At 38.1% G+C, this 25,457-nt stretch overlaps 2 protein-coding genes across 8 annotated transcripts in view; one reads left to right on the plus strand and one right to left on the minus strand.

The window, feature by feature from the left end:
* The window catches only part of LOC100694705 (transmembrane protein 138), a 10,164-nt gene extending 5,203 nt beyond the window's left edge, over window positions 1-4,961 (plus strand). For both annotated transcript variants that reach the window (XM_025901372.1, XM_025901342.1), the window contains exons 2-6: window positions 490-626; window positions 1,991-2,568; window positions 2,771-2,942; window positions 3,271-3,346; window positions 4,200-4,961. In XM_025901372.1, coding sequence (XP_025757157.1) covers window positions 2,817-2,942; window positions 3,271-3,346; window positions 4,200-4,312 — 315 coding nt within the window. In that variant the 5' untranslated portion in view covers window positions 490-626; window positions 1,991-2,568; window positions 2,771-2,816 and the 3' untranslated portion in view covers window positions 4,313-4,961. The remainder of the gene's footprint in view (window positions 1-489; window positions 627-1,990; window positions 2,569-2,770; window positions 2,943-3,270; window positions 3,347-4,199) is intronic.
* LOC102075904 (cilia- and flagella-associated protein 70) lies at window positions 4,817-24,836 on the minus strand. Of its 6 annotated transcripts, none has more exons than XM_005455709.4 (27): window positions 24,721-24,836; window positions 24,264-24,434; window positions 22,418-22,604; window positions 22,071-22,166; window positions 21,392-21,474; window positions 20,848-20,922; window positions 19,102-19,293; window positions 18,787-18,969; window positions 17,777-17,871; window positions 15,807-15,879; window positions 15,521-15,658; window positions 15,032-15,175; window positions 14,408-14,499; window positions 14,137-14,197; window positions 13,835-14,017; window positions 13,556-13,687; window positions 13,347-13,475; window positions 13,054-13,187; window positions 12,526-12,641; window positions 11,870-12,070; window positions 11,479-11,606; window positions 10,936-11,088; window positions 8,922-9,083; window positions 8,593-8,682; window positions 8,196-8,297; window positions 5,495-5,542; window positions 4,817-5,109 (listed from the first exon to the last, which is right to left on the minus strand). In XM_005455709.4, the coding sequence occupies exons 1-27, from the start codon at window positions 24,751-24,753 to the stop codon at window positions 4,999-5,001; spliced, it is 3,312 nt and encodes a 1,103-aa protein (XP_005455766.1). In that variant the 5' UTR covers window positions 24,754-24,836; the 3' UTR covers window positions 4,817-4,998. The 6 variants fall into 6 exon arrangements, 4 of the variants coding, with proteins under 4 accessions (XP_005455766.1, XP_019208040.1, XP_005455769.1 ...); XM_019352495.2 differs by having other exon boundaries at window positions 4,818-5,109; window positions 24,717-24,818; XM_005455712.4 differs by having other exon boundaries at window positions 4,818-5,109; window positions 24,595-24,734.
* Window positions 24,837-25,457: the final 621 nt, after the last annotated feature.

Consider the following 25,457-nt stretch of genomic DNA (forward strand, 5'->3'; position numbering starts at 1 on the left):
AAATTAAGTACATTAATTTATTATTTCATCATCAAATTGATATTGAGTTCAGTCTAGCTTGTTCTGCTGATTCTCTGTGGTTTGCCACTGTGTATGCAGTAATACATACTTACCACTAGATGACAACAGTTTCCTAGTTGCTTGACTTTAATTATGTTTCCCAGAAGCATTACAGTAATCTTGAATGGAAATTTGATTGAAAGAGCTAGGGGAAAAAAGCTCCCACAGCATCCATTTGTAACCTATCATCCTATCATCATTCACTTGCATGTGGCTGAAGAACCTGCAATCATATTAAAAGAAAATGTGGCACAGTCACTGGGAACATTTTTCACTCTATTAATCATAGACTCATCACAGGTAATCACTAACGTTGCATCTAACTGCGCTTGCACAGCTTTATTCATCATTACAATCTCAACAAGCTGTGTGTAAACAAACTCAACATGATTGGTGACACATGACTAAACCTTTGCGCCTGTCTTTTAGAGAGCTGGAGGGATCAGACCTGTTACTAGGACAGACAAAAGCTGCCAATCTGCTGCATGCTGTGTTGATGGTGGCCACATGCGTCGTTTGGAGAGTTGCATGCTTCTTCAGCCCCTGAAACCCACCTTTATTTGCAGGTTTGTGCTGGTTTGTGATCCAGTGTCAGTAGCGTATGTTGTGAAACTTGAAGAATATCATTGTTTCTGTTGTTTCTGTCTAAAGCAACAAGCTGTTGGTGTTTCTAAGAAGATTAAGTGTTGCAGTACTAAGAACTACAAGCTGGTAGAACGCTAACAACAACAAAGACTTTTTTAACTTACAGCACGTTTCTTTACACAGGGAAAACTTTATGTCTGAGACGTACATACTTTTTTGATAGAGTTTAACAAAAGTTGCTCACAGTCCATATATGCTATTGTCCACTCCGCTTAAAAAAAACACATTTTGCATTTAATACATGTTGTTATTTTCTAGTTCATACTGCTAAAGCAGTTTTTGCCAAGGAGTAGGTAGGGCTGCTAACCTAGAAACTTAGTGGGACAGCTTTCAAGAAGAAGTAGCCTCGTAGTTGATGGTTCAGGGTTTAGAAATAGTCCTAATCTTCCTCACACCTGCCAGGGCCGTACCAAGCCATAAATACGGGGATCATAAGAGGATCAACCTGGTGTCGGTGTGAAGGATCCTGCTGGATAGTGATCCTGGCACAGGCAAAGATTTTAAAGTACCTACTTAAGAAATACACAGAGGGGTGACAACAGTAGTGAAAGGACCTGTTTCTCTACAACAATCGAGTAACAACGTTTTGTTTGGTTTCCTTTTTTTCTAATGTGATGGATAAAATGTGCCGGGAAGGAATAAATCAGAATCTGTTTTTCTGTCATCAGAAAATGGGGCTCTTTTGAGAGAGAAGCTGCTTAAAGACAAACAATTAGTTAATTAGTTCTGATTTGTTTTGGAATTTTTTTCGTAGGTGTGAAATTTGATGTCACAATCATTTCAAAAGTGTTATTAATTTAAATAGACACCTATGTAAAAAAAAAAAAGAAAAAAAAGAACACCTTTTCTCATGCTTTGATTAGCACTTTGGACATTGTCCACTCAATAAAAACTAATGACAACAAGCAGGTGGAAGACGTCTAAACTGTATTTCAAATTTAGCTAGAAACCACTAGAAATGTAACACATTTCCCATTTATGTGAACTGACTTAGCAGTTATTTTATATTTTCCTGGCATCAGAAGTCTGGGACTGCCTTAGAGCAGTGTGGGCTCCTAATAAAACTGTCACTTCTGAACAAGGTATCCCTCCCTCCAGGGTATAAAAGTGTAACTTACCTGGGGCAGGAGATGTTTTGTAGTACGAAGCAGCTGAAGGAGTGTACGGCAGTTAAATGGCAATTTGCACAATGTTTGGGTTCTTTTCTATAAAATGAGACTGGCCTTTTTTTTGTGCGTGTACCCTGAAGTGTTATCGCAGAATACTAATCTGTCTCCTTCCACAGGATCTCTGCTGCATTCACTGCGGTGCTGAGGTCTCATCGGTTTTGATATGGAAGCCCAAGACAGCCCTTGCTGTTTCAGCCACAACAAATACGTACCGTGCTACCACACCTCCTGGTGTTGGAGCTATAAAAATCAGCACTTCTGACATGTCGACTTCCTGGCAGCTCACCCCTAAACTGGACTCTGTTTCCTCTTTTGAAAGGACATCAATTTTTACCCAGTGAACGGGACTGATTTGAACAAGATATGCTTCATTTGGCATCAGTCATGCTTTAATTACATTTGGGGAATTGAGATTGGAGATATTTGACTGCCTTACTGAGACCCCAAAACTGTAACAAAAAAAAGAACTCGATTGATGTTTGTATGTGTGTGTGTGAGGGTGCAGTGCAGCCTTGGATCCGCAGTGGAACCACAGTCCGCCCGGGCGCCCAGCCTTCGGGCCGGAGACGCTCCACACCAGCAACTACTCTCTGGTGTTACTGATCCAGCTCAGCCTGCTCTCCTTTGACCTGTTTGTCAACTCCTTCAGTGAGCTGCTGAGGACAGAGCCAGCTGTGCAGCTGGTACTTTTCATGTACGTCAAACTTTTTCACTGTTTCAGCCTAACGCAGCCTCTAGCTAAAGGGGGGGAAATAATTCTCAATTTATCCGCACTGAATCTTTTGGAATGCTGAAGTAAAATGTATTTTAGACAAGACAATAATCCTGCTGACAAGCTCTTCCTGTTTTCATCATTGTTTTTTCTGCTGCTTATACTGTTTCCTTTTCTTCAACAGAATCCAGGACATTGCCATCCTGTTTAACCTGATCATCATTCTGTTGATGCTGTTCAACACCTATGTGTTCCAGGTTGGACTGGTTGCCATATTGCTGGAGCGGTTTAGAACCATGCTAATGCTATCTGCTCTTTACTTGACCTTCAGCATCATACTCCATTCTTGGCTTATGGTACGTCGGTATAAAAGGCGAAAATGCCGGATTGGGAAATTCGTGTTTTTATGCCACTTTTTTTGGGAGATACTTTAAGTAGCTTACAGACATTTAAAATGCTTTCATTTTGATTTTAACAACTGCCAAGAGAAAAACATCATAAGAAAGAAAAAAAAAGAAAGAAAATAAAACTTGGTTAAAATGTGTCATTATATGACACTGAGAAAATAACATTTGCATTTCTCATCAATCTGGTTGTAATTGTTAAATTATCTAACGTACAAAGTCTTTACATCTCTGAATTTAACATAAAGTGGCCTTTTTGTCATCCTTCTATTCCTTTCAGAATCTGCGCTGGTTAAATACAAACAGATTTATTTGGACCGAAGGTCTTCAGGTGCTTTTTGTGTTTCAAAGAGCTGGTAAGATAGCAAGTTCATGCAACCAAATGTACCTCTTTTCATTTTGAATGTTTTCATGTAAACACTGAAGAGTACACAGTACAAAAGGTTAGGATTTTTCCACTCTATAATCTGATTATACATATTAACATGTAAAAAAATGTTTACATTTTGAATGAATAATTAAATTTAGATTTTACAAATGAGACAGGAGAGAATACGTGGAGAATTTTCACCTCAAGGGAGAAATATTTACAGTACAAGCAGGTGAAGCAGTCCAAAACAGCAGTACAGATTTAAGCTTAACCCCCCCCCCCCATAAATGCCCAAGTAAACTGTATGATCATTTCACCCACCTTTTTATTTTTCATTTACCTGTCGCCCGTTGTTACTGGTTACTCTTCCAGGCAGTGACATCACATCTCGTCACCATGTGGGTGCTACTTTTATACATGTATAAGCTCATAAGTGGATAAAAGCTTGCATTGTCTAGCTGGCATTACTCTCTGCAGGTGATCTGCATATGAGAAGAGTCATGTGCTATTTGTTGTCTTTGCTTTGTCTGCCACTTAAGACCTGTCCAGACAGTTACTCAGTGTGTGAGCACTGCCATTACCTCACTCAGTTTTAAACACTGGTGGGAATTTTCAAGTTTTCTCCCTGTTTATTTTGCAATCACAGAAATTTCTTGAATAACTTTGATAACTGTGCAAAGTCATTACAAAAGAGTCACTGATCTCTAAACTTGGCAGTCCAAATTTCAAAATAGATATGAAAATCTACATTCACACCAGTCATGTTTCAAATTTACAGACATTTGTAAATTAAATATCTGTATATGTTAAAGCCTCCTAACATGATTTCCTGTTTGCAGCTTCTGTGCTGTACTACTACTTCTACAAGAGGACCTCAGAGTATCTGGGTGACCCTCGCCTCTATGAGGATTCACCGTGGCTGAGAGATATGTTTTCACGGGTCAGACAATGATCTCTCTAAAACAGATCACACCAACACACAGATGCCTAGTTTAAAAACGGCATTAAAAGAAGACCAAAATACAGTATGTTACAAAGAAAACCCATGCAAAACAAAGTACTGGTCACTGTAATCCATTTGGTTTTAAAGGAAATTTATTCAGGGCCCATTCTAACACATCCTTCGTGAACTATTTGACAAGCTCAAAACAATATTTCACAACATTTCCTTTCAACGCAGAGAGGATTGTGCCAAAATTTAGAAACGTGTTTCAGAACAAAAACACCACAAAGTGTCACGAGGGCTTGTTTTCCTGCATAAATGATAACAAAAGAATGACATCAAATGTGAAGTAGTAAATGTTTTATATCCTGCTGGTACCAGTCACCATATAGCCTCCTTTCTTTTCTTTGTTTTTGTATTTAAACAAAAAAAAAAACACTATATTGCAATTGTTTTATATACATTTGAGATTATGGTGTTGCTTTAACTGTGTTTGTTATGTTGATATTGATCAGAGTTTAACTTTTATGGCTCAACCGGTTACAGATTTCACAGACGGTGAAGATAAAAGTCATCATGTACATCTGAACTCTCTGTATTTAATTTTCATACAGTACACATGCTGAAAACCCAATAAAATGTTGTTTCAAATACTGGTCATTGAGATATTATGTGTACATACTTGGACATATGATTTATTCTTTTCCTTTGGTGCTTCTTTCAAAGCACGACTCCAGATGATGGAAGCGGAGCTGATTCTTCAACTCGTTAAACTCTTTGTGGAGTGACTCCATCTGTAGGTTGAACTGTGGATACCGAGAAAACAGAAAACTTTATTTTTTTCAAGAAACCAGCATCTTAATGTAAAATTCATCTTAGATAAGAGGATGCAATGTTAGTAAAATTGATTCACTGTGACAAAATAAAGGATTACAGGGCTCTAACGTAATTTATGAGAAAATCAAGGACAACAGGAAATCTATATCCTTAGTAATCAAATGCTACAAAGAACTCACAGAGAAGCTGTTTTTGTTATGTTTTATATTCAGTATTGATGTTGCATGTTTACTTTTTCTTTAAAAAATGACTACATGACATAGATTTCAAAACATGGATAATTAATAGTAAATTAATAGTAAATCACTAACTGTTAAATTCACAGAGACTGACAAAAACAACAGCCAAACTCACCCGTATTGCATATTTATAAAACTTCTCTGCGTCCTCCGTTTTGCCAGACTGAAAAAAAAGTTCATCAGTGTTAACTGAGTTGCAGACCATGAAAAATTGAATCTGTGATTAGTTATGTAAGTAAGTAAAGTTTATTTGTATACTCCTTTTTAAGACAAGTGCTTTACACAAATATTTAAAATACAGTCAAATGAACACACCTGAATCAAGAAACACAACACACAACACAAACATTTTACCAAAATGGTAAATGGTCTGAATAGATGCATTTAAGCAGTTTTTTAAAGGATGCTACAAAGTCAACGGTGTGCAGCAAACACGATAAGCTGTTCCACAGTTTTGGCACTAAAGTCTGGAAAGCAAAATCCTTCTTAGTTTTCATACGGGCATGGGAATCACAAGAAGACCTTTATCTGCAGACAAGATTGAAAAGATTGATGATATAACTAGGGGCCTCATCTTGTAAGGTCACAAAAGTAAGAATCAAGATTTTGAACTATCAATCAACAATGACTGAATTTAAGAGTTTGAGTTAAAAGTGCTGAAGCAACATTATGGACAGACTGGAAGCAATTAATAGATGCTTTAAATAGACACAAAAGCAAAGCATTGCAATAGTCTAGCCAGGTGGAGATAAAGGCATCAACGAGCATCCTCAGTAGTGGGCAGCTACCAATCCAGCACCCGGGAAACAGTGTGTAGAGACAGTACCTTGCTCAAGGGTACCTCAGGGTAGCCATTCGATGGATTTGAACCCCTGACCGCCTATCTCAGCCCCATAACAAGGGACTTAAACCAGAATGCCACATAGAAATACAGCCATTACAAACCAAAAATTCCCCAATTAGGCCAAAAGTTTTTTGTAAGCAAGAAACAAATTGATCCACTCTAAGAAAGGGCCAGAGATCCCTACCATGTAGTTTAACTGTTGGACTAAGACAGGGGTTCTTAACCTGGGTTCGATCGAACCCTAGGGGTTCGGTGAGTCGGTCTCAGGGGTTCGGCAGAGCCTCCGACGTGACATGCACCGCTCATTTTGTGCACCAGTAAAAAACATATCTATGTCTTGAATTTGAAAAAAATCATATTTTATTTTTCACTAAAGAGGGGTTCAGTGAATGCGCATATGAAACTGGTGGGGTTCGGTACCTCCAACAAGGCTAAGAACCACTGGACTAAGATTTGATGGCGATTTGACATTTCAAAGGCTGAGATAAGGTCAGGCAAACCAAGGGCTGGCTGAGCAACCACCCTTATCTGCAGCCATCCAAAGACTGAAACTTTAAGGAGAGCTGTGGAGTCCTAAAACCAGACTGAACGTAATCAAGAGTGTAGTGCTTCTCCAACACCTTCCTGTCCCAACAACCTTTTCTTTTTTCTTTTCATAATACTTTAGCAATTTAGGAAGTTTTGAAACAGGTCTACAGCTGGTGGTTCGTGTAAGGTCCAGATCTGGCTTTTTCAAACCTGGTTGGATAACCTCCTGTTTAAAGAACTCTAGGACACAGCCTGACAACAAAGAACAATTTATCAAAGTGACCACAGAGGGCCCACAGAGGGCCAAATGGAGTCAAAAACTTTGGCCGGGCTTGCTGAGGGTTTAATTTCGAGTAGTTTTTGAGATACATAAGCTAAAGAAAGTGGATGAAAAGATTCTACAATTTTGAGATGTGTGAGAGTTTATGATCAAAAGGGCGATCTATGAGAGTTGTATTTTAACTTTGACCACTGATCTTACCTTGGCATTTTTTTTAAATTCATTGTAGTCCTTCTCTGAAAAAGCTGGTGTACTTGGTGTTGGAGGAGAAACAATGTTATTCACAGTGTCAAACAGAACCTTGGCATTCCTTTTTCCTATTGTAAATAGGAAAAGTTCACAATCTTCAAACGAAGATTGTGAACCTGATGTTTTGTGGTTTTCCCACAGGCGCTCAGTTTTAAGGCAAAGCCAACTAAAACTGCAAATAGATTTAGTGATCCAAGGAGATGATTTAACGATGCTGTCTTTTCTAATTTTAGAAGGTGCCACTTTGTCCAGGATCTTTAAACACTGTGAATCGAAGGAAGCAGAACTCAGTTCCATGCCATTAGTCACAATCAGACTACTGATTTCTGCAGATTTTTGTATCACAGAGTCAGTAATATGTTGTGAGTACTTCACATGTCCAGAAGACAAGGTGTCAAGGTTAAAAGAGAGCTCAATTAAAATGAAACAGTTACAGTTAGTCACTAATATTAATTGATACTAATCAAAATGTCCTACTTCAAAGTCTGCATTCCTGAAGTGATTTTAGCCATTTATCACATTGATCGACATGCAGCGTCTACTTGCACAAGCTTTTCCCAAATTAATTGGTGTCTCATTTAAGTGTGGTCAGTGACTAAAAAATTGGCTTTACCAAAGGACAAAAGGATGGATGTTGGTGTTAGATTCTATGGAGGTTAGGGCTTTTTACTCTGAACCCATCCCTCATCCTGAAGAGTCATTTCTTCCAAAGCTTAAACTGACAGTTCTTATCATAACCCTAACCAGTCAGCTCTTCTGACTCCTGTAGCTTGTTTTTTAATTTCTAACAAAGATACGCTGTTTTGTAGACTTCATAAAAGGGGATGTGTCAGGCCACTGTGTGCGAGATTATCTTGAAATACAGACAACAGAGCACATTAATAATGACATTACTAGTGTTTTATCATCACTCACCTTGAGGCAAATGAGAGACAGGTAAGCCCAGACCTCTGCATTCTGGTTGTCCAAATGGTTGGCCTCAGTCAAAGCTTCCTCAGCTGTACAAAACTCCTCCAACTAAACAGACACAGAAATGCCCACTGAAACAACAAAGGGTGACTTCCGTTCAAAACAAACACAAAGTAGGGCTCCCAACTATTCTTTTAAGCTAGTATTTCGAAAGTACCATTTCTTTTAACAATAGAAAGAGGAGTGTACTTAAAACCTTGAACCATACACTGAGTGGAATCACAGGCTTTACAATTTTATTTTATTTTCCATATAAAAAAAGGATTCTGAGGCCACAACATAGAAGCTTTTTTGAGTTTAATTAAGATAATTCCCAGCAATATTCTGAAGGTAAGAGTTTTACCCGGTAACATGCACTGCCCAGGCCTAGCCAGGTCAGGCAGGATGGAGACTGTTCACAGGCCTGCAGGTACACAACTTTGGCTTCCTGAAACTGAGAGTTAAAAAAATAAGACAGAGTTACACTGTATAACTTTGTGGTTTCACATGAGATGTTTTAAGTCACATTTGAGTTTTTCTGTTATTTTCCAAGACATGTGGCTGGTCCATTTTGTTTCTTTCTTGAAAAATGCATGAGGTAAACTCTCACACAGTGAACAGATGCTAGCAGACCCAGTACACATGAGTAACTGTCTGACTGATCAGACAGTGAGGCCTGTCTCAATATCTGACCTTCTCCTGCATAAAGTAGCTGGATCCCAGGCGGAGTAAGACAATATGAGAGTCTGATGGCTTCTGCTGGAATTTGAAGCTCCACTCGTAGCTCTCCTCAGCCTCATGGAACTCCCCTCGTAGATAGTGACAGTGACCATTCCAAGCCCATGCATCAGGATCCTGGAGAGAAAGTGGGCAACACTCTTTGGGTCAATACTCAGCAGAGATGCTTGATGAATGCTTCTTCTAGACACATTTCTCAGTCTGGATGAAACTTATTATATGAACTGCCCAGGGTTCCAGGATTAGCAATATCAATGTTCACGTGAAAGACCACCTTATAAAGTGCTTCCAGCTGAAATGACGAGGGACAAAATCCGTGCTGCTTGTTATGTGAAAAATCTGAAAGTTGTGGCTGAATTAGACAAACACAGTGAAAATCTTATGAAGTCTCAGTGTTCCCCTGTGTGTTGACACAGACTGTGTTTACACAAAAGACTCAGTGCCAGTTATCAATTTATTTATTTATTTTTACACTGCATTAGATAACATCAAAATAATGTTGTCAAAAATGACAATAGTGTTCCTATTTTTCTTATTTGTGTGTTGTAAACTAAAAAAAAAAAACCTCTTAATCTTTTGAGTTTGGTATATGGCGGGGCGCAGTGGACACCCAAGTTTGTGAATGCAATAACTCAAGAACGAGGCAACGTAGAATTTTCAAATCAATACCATAGTTGCATCTGCTGAAAATCTCTTTAAGGTTTAAATCTCAGGGATCTTGACTTCAAGGTAGGAGCTCAACTTTTCTAAAAAAAATAAAAACCAAGAGGAGTTTCACATTTATAACAAAGGTATGTCTACTAGGAAGCTAAAGGGCAGCACTATATTTAAGAGGAATTACAAATGAAAATTAGCTGATGCTTAAAGCTGTTTTTTTAAATAAACATCCAATTTATTTCAAATTTGTATCGAATTAGGTCTGATTGAAGGACTGATGTGATGGTAAGTTGTCCGCTGCTCCGCTTTGAATATTGGTAAGAACTTGACACAGAGATTACTTTATGGATTTTAAGCAAAATTGTGCCCAAGTTCAAGACAATATTCATAGGTTGTTTTTATTTTTTTAGGCTTTTTTTTTTTAAATTTTCACAAGAATTGCTAGTTCCCCTGGAGTTTTGACCACCCCAACAATCAGATGATTCCCTATGAGCAAGCAATTAGCGACAGTGGGGAGGAAAAACTCCCTTCAAAGAGGAAGAACCCTCCGACAGAACCAGGCTCAGGGAGGGACAGGCATCTGCTGTGATTGGTTGGGGTGGGGGGAGTGAAAATTTAAAAAAAAAAAAAAGCCAAAGTGATACAAGAGCAACTTAATTAATTCTTGCAGTGTAATTTGCTGTTAATGGCCTTTTCCAATCCCTGTTTGCGTTTTTGTCACTTTTGTCCGAGGTCAAAGAAGCAATGCTGGAGATTGTTTCTGTGTGATCTTTCTCTTTTCCAACTTGAAGGCTGCTGAGAGACCATAAGGTTTTGTTCCCCTGTGTTACTCATGTCAGTGCAGGGGGAACTCTCTGAGAGGCCAGGGTTTAAAAAGGGATCATGGAGAACCTCAGAGGGTGTTATGCACTGGTTTGCATCCAAGGCCAACATCTGTTTAATTAGGCTGACAAATAAATGTTGGCCATTTTGAGGTCCTGTGGTAGCTTAAAAGTAAAAAAAAAAAGTAATGCTAAGAGTGGCTGTAACTGATTACTTTGTCATATACGATAAATATGCACCTTGAAAATATAAAAATAACAAATCTATTTATTTATTATTCGTTTGTTTGGTGTTTGGTGACAATAAAAAAGAATAGAATGATAAATTAGACGACAAATTGCAGGTTTCACACTTTACAAACAGAGCACCAAATGCTTCCTGGACAAGTAATGCCCTACATGCAATCTCCAGCACAGAGTAGTTGAACACTCATGTAATATTCCTCACCCAGTCCATACTCGTGTTGCAGCCAGAGGTAGTGTGGAAGTACCTGATCTAAGCTGGACAGTGCCTCTTTGAGGCTGGCAGCAGCACTGCAGTAGTCTGCTTTGAGCAGCTGCAACTGGGCCAGATGAAGGAAGTAGAAAGCACTGCGGCCGCCATCTGAACATAGGAGCTCCTGGGATAGAGCGACTTCTGCCATCTGACAACAGAAAACAGTCATCTCTGAACGATTTCTGCTATTGCTTTTTTTATTTGTTTTATTTTTGTTCAAACATTACTGCTCAGAGCTTTTAAAATTACACATGTATTGTTCCCGATATTAGTTTACATAATACATATAGACTTTTTAAAAAATATGTAAAAATATAAATACATAGAAAAATCAAATATTTTTTCAAAATGATAAACTGCAACTGATGCTATCATACTTTCATAAAACACATATCAGTAACACATGTTTCTAAAACCAAGTGTCATTTGAAATTGCAGATTGCTATATTTAATATGCCCCTTTTTATGCGGTAACAGAATAAACCGATGGTCAGGTTAACACAGTGCTGTACAACCCAACACGCTGGGTATGTTTTACCTGCAGTGCATTGTTCTGCAGCAGGAATTGGATGGTCTGTGTGTAAATAGTAGCAGGAGCTGATTTCAAGCTGACACTCGGTGCTGGAGGCTCTTCTTTGTGCATCTCTGAATCCTGGTCAACAAGTTCTGGGAAAAGGAGAAAAATAAAGCTACACAGTCAGGTAACACCAGTTACTCCAGGGGTTTAGTTTCTTCTGCCATATGCCCTTTGGGCTGAAGTGCATGAGAGCCTCAGCAGACAGAATAGTAACGAAAGTGGTTCCTTGACAGGGAGATGGGGCTCATGGGAACAGAATGGGTTGAACTAATGCATAGACTGGCATTATTGCACTTGACACTGTCTTGTATATACAGAGTTGTCTGTATTTCTGTTTTTTTGTTTTCCTCACCTTGCATAACTCTGGGAGAGTTGGTTGTTTCATCTTCCTCCTGCTTGTTCTCTTCCTCTTCGTGTTTCTTCCCCTTGTCTTTCTCCCCCTTCTCCTCGCTCGGTTCTTGCTTCTTTGCCTCTTCTGCATTCAACAGCTTTGTGGCCTCCATAAAAGCCCTCTCAGCCTGGATGGAGTCGTTCTGACCCACATGGAACAAACCTGGAGCAAACACCCAACAAGGTTACTCCACATTCCCCAGCATGCATCCCTCTTCCACTATTGTTGTGGGTGTTTGGGTTATAGATTGTTTTATATTTATGTTTTTTTGTTTGTTCATCATTTTTTTATGTTTAGTACCAGTGTTAAAGTCTGTGTCAACTCTTAAAGAGACCAGTCCAGGGTCTACCCTACCTCTCGCCCTATGACAAACTGGGCTCCACCCAACCCTAAATTGAAGATGATGGATGGATATTTTAAAGACAGATTTACAAACCAACCTAAATCTATGAAACTCACACACAACAGTCAAACTGTCTTGAGTAACCTGCAGGGCCTCCATTACATTGGGGGTAGACAACAAACAGTAATAGCTACTGACAAATGACGTTTGGTAGTATCATTTTGCTGTTCACTGATACAATAGCAGCAGGAAGCAAAACAGATCCTCATCTCACCCAGCAGCGTCCAGGCCACCACGCTGAGAGGGTCTAGGCTGGTGGCTCGCTCAAGCAAAGTCTGGGCCTCACCGTAATGCTCAAACATCACTGCCAATACCCCACACATCATCAGGCTGGAGCAAGAAGAGGATAAAGAAAAATGGGTCTTGGACTCATGACACTTTTAAATAAAGCATATACAATAAGCTTAGAAAAAAAAACACAAGCAGGTAGGTTCATTGCTTGTGAAGTCAGAAAATTTCACATCTTTACTTGAAGACAAAAAGTGATACAGCGGAGATGAAGAATACTGTGACAGGAAGTAAATCTAAATATCTCTCTTCCTCTATCAAATAATAATATACAAATAATATACCATCATGATTTAGAATAGAGCCGATGGCTAGACTATACTTATATAGTCTATAATATATAAATATCTATATATAACATGCAGGCCAAAATAATTATTCAATAATTGATCTCTTATTAAATTAATGATTTGCTTAAAGTGAAGATCAACATTGTAAGGAGTGCATTTCTAACCTGGGTTGGTGCACTTGGTCGATAGACACAGCATCATGATAACACTCTTTTGCCTTCAGGTAGTCTCCGGTCAGCATGTACAGGCCTCCCCACTCAAACATGTAGGTGGGCTCATTTGGGTGCTTGACCACTAGCTGCAGGTTAATAAAAAAATGTCAGAAACCACTTCATCTATTTTTAACAACCATCATCATTATTCAGTGCGCAATGTGACTTGTGTCCACTTGACGAAACAAAAGAAAAACATTCAAACATAACATTATTATAGATATAGAGCATTGTTATTATTATACCTCTTTCCAGTAATAAGCAGCCTGCTCGTAATTCCCAGTAAGCTGTGCCTCTCTGGCAAAATGTGAGAGCTGAGAACAGTGTAACTGGGTGTTATCTGGGTAGTCTTCAACAGCATCTGGAGAATAAATCTGTTAATGAAGAAAGGATAAAACAAAAAAGTCAAAAGATGTCCTCACAGACTGTATATGAATGTGTGTGTGTTTGTTACCTTGCTCAAAGCAACGTGCATCTCATCAACCAGGTAGACATAGAGTTTGCTGGCAAATTCCTTCAGCTGTTGATCATCCGTGAACGGCTCTGTCCGCCTCATCTTGTCACGTACGATCCTCACCACTGCATGCTACAAACCGAAAATATACACAAGCCGTTGTGGAGAAATAATGACACTAATGTAGAGGAAAAATATGACCAGAACCATTTAATGAATCCCTAAAAATTGTTTCGGTGTCCTTGTAACTTTCATTAATCCATGTGCAGTTGGTCTGACCTTCATTTGTTCCTTGAAGACAAAGTATCTCCCAGAGTCATTGAGCGCTCCCATCAACTGAATCTTCATTTTCTCCAAGCTGTCGTCTTGGGGCATTTCATGACTTGTTCCAAATAGTTCCTCACACTGCTCTGAAACACGGGACACTGTGTTTGCTACCTGCCTGTGGAAGTCCAGCACAGCCTGCAGGAGCACACACCGGTGGAGCGAATACATCAAGCACGCAAATCTCCTCTGTTGGGCAATTCATTGTGTGTGTGTGTGTGTGTGTGTGTATGTATGTGTGTGTGTCCGTGCTTTACTCTTTCTGCTCTGCTAGGACCAGCTGGACGTTTAGGTTTGGGAGGGATCAATGCCGTCACCCTGCAAGAAACACAAAAAACATCTCAATACACTCACTCATTTGTGTTCCACAGTCAGTCAGAAACAGAGGGCGCCACTACTAAATTTAACACATAAGTGTGTGTGAAAGTGTTGATAAATGTATAACTCTATCTCGGTGCTACAATTGAATAATGGAGCCAAAAGAAGCAGGTCAGACTCAGTCACCACATGGTTTAATTAGCACATTACCTTTGGGCTAGCTCTTCTGGTGATGTTTTTGGTACCAGCGGTTTCTCCAAGGCTATCTCAATGATAATGTAAGTTCTGGCCTCCACATACATCTGCCATTAACACAAGTGAAGAGTTAAAGTTTTCCAAATTTCTGCTTAAACAGAAAACACATCAGCTAAATATGACTTTATAATATATTGCAGTAATAAGGATGTGCAGTAAGTTTGAACATCTACTGCTGCTGATCTCTGTGCAGCTGTACTAAACTGCAACTGGTACCGGAGTCTCCAGTAAATGATCCTAATTTTATTGATTTCTTCGCTAATGCTGTGCAGAGTTATGTTGATGTTTACATTGAGCTTACGTTTCCCTCGGCATTGACTTGTGGCTCAGGTTCACATATGCTGTGTGCAAATCACAGCAGGCCAGCTGCAGGTAATGGCACAGCTCCTCCATTGTGATTTGGATGTTGCTGATATAATTTTAAAAATCTTTATGTTATGGTCTAACAAAAATTTCTTATAACTGAAGTCCAGTTTAATTGTGTGAGGGGGAAAAGCAACCGCTGGACTTTGCTTATGCTGGAAAACTTATAAAAACTCTAAAGAATTATTCACTTGTGACCATTAAAACTTTTCTGACCTTTTTGCCTTGCTCATTGGAATCTGTGGGTCCCTTGTTGCTTCCATTCATGTTCTTTCCTGCTTTGTTAGAGCTGGCAATATCTTTGGCCTGGCTGGCAGCTTCCTTAGCTTTTTCCTTTAACACACTGATGCTTCGCTTGGCCTTTGAGTGCAAGATCAATGAAAAAAAATCATTTTAATAAAGGTTAAACAGTGCACATAGCAATTTAACAGCCCTATAAAGGTACATATAAACTGCAAAACCAGAGTTGAAACACTGCGTAAATTGTATTTATAAAGAGAGTAAAATTATTTCCAAAACTCATAAACCCATATTTTACCCATAAATATACATTCTCAGTTTTAATATTTGATTTGTTTTCTGACTTTTACGGTGAATAAAATCTTGGTTTGTGAGATGAATTAAGTACTCAATTTTGTTTTTATTTACATTTTACAAGGAAACCAAATTTAAAGCAAATGAGTGATATGTGTGTGTTACTGGAACCTTATTCAGCAAATCTTCGTCAGAGAAAGGCTGAACGCTGTACGCTCCTCGGATGCGCTGGACTCCAGGATACAGCAGCTGCCCAAAGTCTACAAATGCCAAACCATGGAAGGGGATTTCTGAGTCCTCAGCACCTAACTACACACAAACACACACAGGTCTGGTGTGGTCTCCATCTCAGTTAGACTTAAAATCACATGTTGTTTTTTCTAAGCTTATTGTATATGCTATCCTAAATACTGGAAATCCAAACACCAAAGAAGAGAGAATGAAAAGGATTACTAACCTTTGATAATGGCGCCAATGACCTCATGATCTCCACTGGCCAAAATCTGCTCTTAGTTATCCTTTGCTTCAGCCTGAAATTACAATCAGTACTGATACACACATTTTTATATTCTCTCTTTGTGTTTTCCATTAGTGTTATTTCCACTATAAGTCAATCTTTCTTAAGTACCTATTTGTTGGATTAGATCAGACCTGGACATAGCACATTCTCCAAACCCACACCTAGCCCCTTATTAGTCCAGATGAGGTGAATAGGAAAATTGTCCCATTTCAGCCACCAAAAACTTCTGATTTCCCTAACAAAAATGTTGTTGTTTTTTTAATAATATTGTGGGAAATAACAATATAACCTTGTTGCTTTTATTTTGAAGGTGGCTGCTTTTTTCACCTTTTTTATGTATGTGTGTGCAAGTGAATGCAACTTCATTGCAAATGCACTGGAACAGAAGTTTTTGCGAGATAGGATTTTGCTAGCCCTGAAATTATAGTCGTGTCATTATAAAGTATAAGTAGCAAAAACAGAAAAAATAATCAATCGATAGGTAAATAAACAAACAAGTAAATGGGGAGGGAAGTGGATGTGCAATTTTAATAAATCATGATTTCCCTTTTAACTACTTGAAATTGTCTGCCCTAGAGCAATTCACCAAAAGCATGGAGGGTGCAGCCCAGGGGACATCCCATTCACCCCCTCCCAACCCAGAGGCACCCATTCAACCTATATCGGCTTACACTGACATGAGTGCCTTGATCTTTTGTTGTTATATTAAAAGCTTGCTATATTTTTGGTAACCCTAATCTTGTGTGATGTATTAAAAAAAAACACTGTGAGATGCGAATCCCACTTAAATCATGTTTAACCTACCCTTTCATGTGTATTACAGTTGTTTTATATTATTATTTTTTCCTTTCTTTATTCCTTTCTTTTTATTTCCTAATGTGTTGCAAAGACAATATCATTAGTTGGCCGACAACAGGAGAGATGGGGCACAGTGGATGGAGGTCCAGGACCACCCCGAGGTCCCACCACAGCCCCAACCCACCTAGTGAGCAACTCCAGAACCCACCAGTCCCAAGGTCACATATTATATTGTTCTGGCAAAATAAACAACAACAACAAAAACAACAACCATGATAATAATAATAATCATCATCATCACCATGTTTAATGAATTCAAAAAATGGGTTTAAAATGTTGATAAATACAGCTCTATTGTCTTTTTGCAAGAATGTGATGGTTTCTAAATGTGTGTCTACAATGATAAGATTTGTCTGGATGTTAATATGTAACTATTTCTTTGATTTCCAGTTAAGAACTATTGTTGTCTTGGCGATACTTAGAGAAACAATGAGTGGATTCATGTATTTGTTTGAGAAAGTTTCAACTTCAGTGTGACTGCCAAGCAAACAAAGGGTTGGTAAAACAGACTAGATTTCTTTCACCGAGGAAAAAAAGTGTCATTTTGGAGAATGTTGATTAAATTGTGATAATTTTTTTTCCATTTTTACTATGGATATTTCACATTTTCGTTGTCTAACTGTAACATCTACTCTTACCAGTAGCATTTTATAGTGATACAGTTAATATTGAGCATAATAACTGAGTTCAGCTTATTGGTGCAGCGCTTCACAACAGTCCCAATTTCTCATGTGGACCTTTGTGACCTTTACCCTAAGCATTAAGCCTATTTACTTATACCTGCACAGATCACATTCTCACTGTGTGGGTAAAATCAGTGATAAGATCAAATAGCTTTTTCATGACTCTCTGATTTCCTTGCATGCCTGAAATGTTCTGAATAAGGAAATCCTGCTCTTAGACTCTGCTATAACATGTGTTCTGTAACAAAGAAACTGGTGACTGACTTTCCCTTTCTAGATTAAATTCTTAAAATTGTAGCCAGCAGGTAGCATGGTGGTCCGATACACAGAGAAATAAAGGAGTGATTTGCATGCTCAGCCTCCAACCTTGTAGTTCCCCCTGCATCCAGAAAGCAGTACATCTCTGTGTCCCAGCTCACTCTGTTCTTTGTGGTCTCTGCCTCATCACGAAATGCCCGGTCCTGTGGGAACATTTACACCACAAGGCTGTAAATAAGCTTTCACATGCTGCTTTCTTCAATGGAATTGTGGTTTTTGGATTATCTGTGGTTTTCTGAGATTTCTGAGTTTTTGTCTTCCTTTGAGTTTATTAACATTGATTCTTGGGTTTTATTATTTTCCTCAGTTCTTGATTTGTTGAGTGGACAAATATATAAAGAAGGAGCTGTTAAGCAGGAGGAAAAGAGTAAGACCTCAGAAGAGGTTCATGGATATAGTGAAGGATATGCTAAGGGAAGGTGTCCCTGTTAGGGACAGGGATAGTTAGAATCTGATCCAGTTCGTCTGTTCCTTATTACCCATCTTTGTTAGTTTTTGTCTCTGTCTAACCCTGTAATGCCAAGTATATCACATTTGATGGATAATTTTTTGTCTGTTTTTCAGACTTCTACATCAGTGTGATGTAGTGGATGTAGCATATACGATAAAATCCCAATCTAAAATTCCATGTGTCTCATGTGCAAATTAATACTTTATTTCCTTCTTTTTAAAAGGGAAATAAATGGCACAGTCTGTAGTGCAGATATGGACATTACATTTATTTTTATTGCACAAAAGGACAAGAGCACAATGGTAAAGTGCAAACTGCATCCATGAGGAACTTGTGTTAACATTATGCTGCTTTGCAAGCATCTGCACAGACAGCATGGTAATACTAAGCTAGCCAAGAACCCAGAGTGATGTTAAAGCTGTGTGAACTCTGACCCCAGCTCAGCAGGCACACCCTGAACTTCAACAGGTAACAAACTGATGAACAAATCTGATGATCAAATCTCGAGGTCACATTCAGAGTGTTTTTTATCTTTCTTTCTTTTCTTTTTTTTGCAACATTACAGCTAACATTATTGGCAGTATCTGCAAGCTGTATTTGTATTTACCTCTAAAGCAGTCAGCTCGCCATCCTCCTGATCAGTTTCCTCTGGCTTGAAAAAGACTCCAGGCAGGAAGTGGTTCTCTGGAGCTATTGTGTCCCTATGGGGCCTCTTCTTCTGACGTTCCTTTTCTTCTCTCTGCCCCCCTGCCTTCAGCTGCCCTTCAGGGAACACTAGCACTTGGTCTTGCTGGGAGCAAAGCAGTAGTAAAGCTACATTTGTTAAAAACGCGTCACCCTTGGAAAGATTGACATTTTAAGCTAGTCTGAATGGAACAGTATGCCTTAAGAGGCCACATAAAAAGCACACTATAACACTCACGTCTGCAGTAAGAGGGATCTCTAGGGCAGCAGTGTATGTGAAGGTAGTGGGAGCAGGGCCAGATGGCAGCATCCATGAGTCTGGGACAGAGTAGGCTGTCTCCAAAGTTACCTTTAGTAGATTAGAGGCTGAGAGCTGAGCCTCAGACAGTATTGGATCCAACACACTGACACTCACATCGAGGGTAGGCAGCTAAAAAAGGAGAGCAGTTTATATATTTCGTTGATATACTGCTTTAATCATACTGAATACAAATCCTTAGGTTCTAAGTGCTTTTCAAACCATAATACACAACCCTAAACGAATGCCCGAGTGCAATGAAAGCTCATTTTAGCATTATATGTAAATTCACATGTAAATTCACATATTTAACATATAATATATGTAAGTGGCTGTTTTTTTTTCTCTTTATCATAACCCAGCAATCTTCAGAGAAAAAAAAACACTTATGTTTAACAACACCTTAAAACGAACATGTTCCTATATAACAAGTCTATGTAACAATCTATGCCTGAAAATAAACCAACAAAAACATATTGCCACTGAAAAGGATAAGAGGACTCACTAACAGTTTATACAGCTTAGTTTTTGTTTTTTTCTGGCCTGTTGCACTTTTTATCTGTTGTATTTCTATCTGTATTTTATTTGATGCATATCATATTTCATTTGTAATCTAACAACAAGGTTGTTTAGTATTAGGAGTTGAACCTTGCTAGCATAGCATTTAACATGATAAATGAAATGAAGTGCCGGTCTTTGGCTTTCTCACCATGAATGTGTTAATTAGAAAAGCTGTTGGTTAATTTATAACACCGCAATACCACATTTAAAGTGACAAAGTAATACCTCAAAATTAAGGTGTCTATAGAAAGGAATGAGCAAAGCTCTGCTCTGTCTTTCACTGGTCACTTGGTGAAGTTACCTTAACCAAATAAGCACTCAATAAGGATGAGGATCACCTGTTTTCAAACCCCCATACAATCTAATAATACAATGCATTTTTGTGGGCAAAAAAAATGGAGGAAAACAAGGACAAATCACAAATACAGAGTAAATATTCACATAGAGATGAAAAATTAACAAATCTATACACTGGGCCACCTGGACGGGTTGCACAACCAAATGAATACATACATATACATATGCAAACTGTTGTTGTAATATAATTAAAATTACAGTGATATAGTACACTCAGAAAAGTGCAAAAATATCCGTTTCAGATTTCATAGTATATGAAACAGGAGAGATATTTTCTCAAGGTGAAGAGGTAGATTAATGAACTCACCACACACTTAGACAGTTAGGGTCACTGACTCAACACATTTCCATTTGTTTGACAATTTTTAAGTGAGCTCATACTTCAAAATTAGATGCACAAGCTGATGAATGACCTATTTTTGGTTCTTCTTTTTAGACATGAGGGGTATTTCTCAAAGTCCAACTTGCATAGGCACCAGAGTTGGTGCCCTCTGATGTCATGCTAGTTGCTGTATGGATGAAGCTACTGTTAGCTGAATCATTAAACTGATTTAGAGCAGCAACTTACCTGTGATGTTGGTATTTTACTTTTTCTTTACCAAACTCTATGACTAATTTGGACTTCTAGTCATAAATCTGTAGAATTCAACTAAGGGGGTGCAGGGACTTTTAGATAGACCTGAACCCCCTAAGGCTCATCTGAGGCTGCATGTTAGGGATATTTTATTTATGCTTACTATAACTGTCCCTGTAGAGTAATGGGATTACCTTCATTTTCCATTTAAAAACTGCTTGGCTGGCCCCTTGCTTCATTCTGGTTGCACTCCTATCTTTGTTGGGGAACTGTGGGCAATATGGATATACTCTTAAAACAATGTATAGGTACAAAAAAAGTTAAATTGTGAATTTTATTTTTCAACTGTCCACTATCTTTCTATTGTTTCGAGTTGTTATTTTACACATTTCATATATAACTAAAGTGTCTACATGTCTGGAATTAGTATTAATTTAACAAAACACACTGTGTGTCTCTTAGGCTTTGCCAAATGTGTTGAATGCATTATTTTAAAATGTCTGCAAAGCTAATATTTGGAATCTCTTTTTTATATACTCAACTTTTTCAGTCAGAACTATATGCAAGCATGTCTGATCAGTGCTGTTTTTAAGTGCATTTAAAGATGTTCAATCATTTGTCAATGTTAAAAATACACGAAAACACTTGTAATTTATTTGGGTTACTTTGCTATGTAAAAATAGCAGAGAGTGCAGTCATTCACTCTCCAAAAGAATGACTGCAGAGTCCTCAACTGACCTTGAGGCCGGTGTCCTGGGCGGATTTGGCCCGGGGGTTGGGCACCGAATTGACAGAGACTGTGGATGAGAAACTGCACTGACCTGAAGACAAAGAGAAAATCACTCTAACAAATGAAAGTCCTGCTCTGCTAAGAAAAGCTCTCTGAATTGAGTTTTTGCTTTTCTGACCTCCATACAAAGCAGCTGTTAGCTGGGAAGATATGCTGACTATATTAGAAACCAATTTTGAAAAGGGAACAGTGCTAGAAGATGAGCCCGGTATCAGAAATTAAGTAAATGTAGACACTGTAGGTACACTGATGCTAAAGGTTGGTTAGAGAAAAAAAACTGCTAAATTAAAACTAGATTTTGCATTTGGAGTGTTATACTCTAAGTGAGGGAAAATAAAATTATTTGTTTTCAGTTTATAAGAGAGCTTAAATTTGTTTTTGCAGCTTTGAAGGTTTCATATGGCTAGCTCCAACACTAGGGGCTCAAAAATGTACCATATTTCAACCCACCTTCCAGGGCCTTTAATTCAGAAACTTTTCATAGTATGAATTTAAATTTTTGCATGAGCAATAAATAAGCTACGTTTATCATAGAAAAAAAGTCATCTGATTATGAAGGAGCCAGGTGGGAACTTTTGTCAGATCTGACTGATCTGGTATGGAATGACCCGATAGCTATAGCTGTACCTTGTAACAGTGGTAGGAGGTCAACAACAGCCTGGCCCAGAGGCACTTGTCTTGGTTCATCATTCTTCCCCTCAGCCAGGATCTCTATCACTGTCACTGACCACAACAAAACCATATACATTAAACACAGCAGTGGACATTTTCAGCAAGTTTGGTTATCAAGGAGATTCCTGTCACTAATTACATAAGGGATTCACAGCAAAAATGTAAAAAAAAAGCAACAAAAACAAGTGTTGATCAAACTGAAAGAAAACAGAATGAAATGAAATGTTTCAGCTGCTGGTTAGCGCCACTTTCAGTTTCATCATATTATAAGAGACAGGAGAATATTTTAAATCTCGACTTACATACGATCGGTTTTTGGGCAATGTCACTGAGAGCCTGAGCGTCGTTTGGACAGCGGAAGATGCAGGTAAATTTGTAGTCAACACAGTCCTGCATAGGGTTACCCTGCTTCTCATCTGACTCTCCCAGCAATGTTCCATCAAACTCAACCCGCACCAAACTCTGAAAGCTGTCTCCTTTTGTTGCTTGCTAAAAAGAAAAGAAATGAAATACATAGCAAGCAGTAAACATTTACTTAAGATTATATCACATTTTAAAATAAAGCTTTAATTACATTAAATTCACTTAGATACTTGTTGACGAAGTAAAATGTACTTAGCATAACATCAAAAGTATATTCCACCAGTCTCCATGTAAGCTATTAGTACCGCATGCTACCAAAGCCTTCTAAGACCCATAACTCTGTGGGAAAGTTGTTTGCTTTTATGTCTCTCTTTGGATACGTCAATGTGAATTAAACCTAGAAAAAAAGAACTGTGTGCTAAAAGCAGTTATGCTGATAAGAAAACAACTGTTGATGAGATTTAAAATGAGGGACTGAAAATATAGAGAGAGCTGACCTGGCCAAATACACATAAGCTAACTTTGAGTTTTCTAATTAGGTCAATGATGGATGGTCATTGATGAGAATGAAAACTGACTGACATTTTACTATGATATTATTGCAAATAGAATTTTAACTCCAGTGCTTTGCACAACTGCATACAATCTTGAATGAAATAATCTTGAACTAAGTGCTACTTGTGTTATATTTTGTATTGATATTTGCCCATTTACTTGAGTATTTTTTTTTTTAAATATATTTGGTGGTAAGTGTGTAAGTGGTGGTAAAAGTTATGTAATAATACAAGGAGAAAGAAAAAGAATAGCCAACTAAAACATTTGCAATTTTCTGTTTTTAACAAACACAATTCTAATTTCGTGTAGTGGTGAACAACCGGTCCAATTAAAGATAATAAGTTAATTGGGAAGCTCTAAAAAGCTTATTGAGTCTTAAAACAATTAAACAGATATACAGATATAGACATCTGGCAGCTCCATTTAAAAAGCAAACATTCCTCTAGTCATAAATAAATAAAGTTAAAAATAGGGATACACAATACAATATAATAAAAGATTGCAAATGGACTGGTTCTTATATAGCAAATTTCTACACTACTTGCCGCATGCCTCATTCGTACAAGCCCTTTTTAAAAATACTTTTCCGCAATCTAACACTCACACGCTGATGGATGATGGACTTGGGCTTTAATGCCTTACCCAACAACACTTTGGCATGCAGACTGGAACATCCAGGAATTGAACTATCAACATTCCAAGTACCTGCTCACTGTTTTAATGAACTGATAACTAATAAATCGATGGGGATGGGGGGACAGAGGGTACCTGCCAGCCATCAGAATGTGGAGAGGGTTTCTACTGTTGTCCATTATAGATGACTTCCTCTTCTCTTTAAATTACACTCTCTATATATTTCATCCCTACATATATATGTACTGTACTGAATCCCATGAATGTAAGGATAATAAAATCTACTGCAAAAAAAATTATAGCTACATATATAGCATGCTATATTCCTATACTACACTCCAGGTTCTATGAATAAAGGAATATCACAGCTCTCTTAAGATGAGCTATAATCATTTACTGTAAAACAATAACAGCTTACAAGTGAACACCTCAAAGTTTCTTTCGGAATTGCTGGACGGTAATGTTGGGTTATCAAGGTAATATGCTGCTTCATGAATTTTAAGGTGAAAATAAAGCTTCATAGACACCACTTACGCAGTGTTAGCAAATTTCACAGGTTTATGGGGATCATTTTTAAGTAACGGCAAAGTAACTTACCAGGTTATTCCCACGGTTTATATGTATTTTTATACTCATGCTGTGCCTTTTCGTGTTTTCTGGAGCCTCCATTAAAGAAAGGTCACTTTGCCGCACGGGGACGCGTTTCCATGGCAACGACACCAACGGCAACGGCTCTGATATGGTGGGATCAACGTGAACTCGAAAATGCTGAACAATATACAACGAGAAGAGCAAAATTAAGTTCAAATTCAAGTTTACTGTTACCAATTCAGCGACGCGATTGATAGGAATCTGTCCTAATGTGCTCATATATACCACAACACAAATCCAACAACACACAACAAAGTAGTGCCCTGTTTCACTGTACCTGTCTTCAAAGTGCTTTTTTGTGAGAGGTTCAGCTAATATTATAATATTATAGTACATGAATAGCCTAAATTAGACAACAAAAGAAAGAGTCAAGCAAAAAATTATCAACAATTGCATTACCTACAGGAACTATGGCAGCCGCCAGCGAATAACACATAAACGCCGAATGAAAAGCGCTTACTTTTTCTTCCTATTATGTAGTCATTACATGAATGCAGCGTTATTCAATGCAGACATCTTATTATTCTGCAAAGATATATTCAAAAACAACAAATATTAAAGAAATATTTTTCGTATTACAGGCAAATACTGCTTTTCACCCTCGGTGCATTACACATGTGAGAGAATCGATTTTGTATTCGCCTTTATTCAGGAAAAAATTGAGGAAACATTTTGTTCTGTAATAGTACTAGTGAGACAGCAGGGGTCACTGCTCACTACAGGGGGAAAATCCTGGTGGCGCACTCGTTTTTAAGCTGTTGTGTGTGAAATACCTTGAGTGCATTCAAGGACTCTTAGCCATTTTCTGATAGGGCGAGAACATATTTTATATACGCATTGGGAGTTTAATTTGCTTTTTCTGTGTTCTTCCCATAAAGCTGCAAAAATTTAATATCTCGAGCAGCTTGTATCAAAAGAGACAGTTTTTTTTTTTTTATAGTTTTTGCAACATTAAAAAAATATTAACACCATTTTGTTGCAGCGTTACAGCTCTTTATATAAGCTAAATTACTGATCACCTAAGTGGTCAGAGTTGTACTTTCATTTTATTTATTTATTTTTACATTTCATATGAATATATTTTCTTTTAGCCATTGACTAATGCTTTTCTCGTTTTATGTAACGCACTGCGTTGGACAA

Source organism: Oreochromis niloticus, linkage group LG1 (assembly GCF_001858045.2).
Source record: "Oreochromis niloticus isolate F11D_XX linkage group LG1, O_niloticus_UMD_NMBU, whole genome shotgun sequence".
NCBI lineage: Eukaryota > Metazoa > Chordata > Actinopteri > Cichliformes > Cichlidae > Oreochromis > Oreochromis niloticus.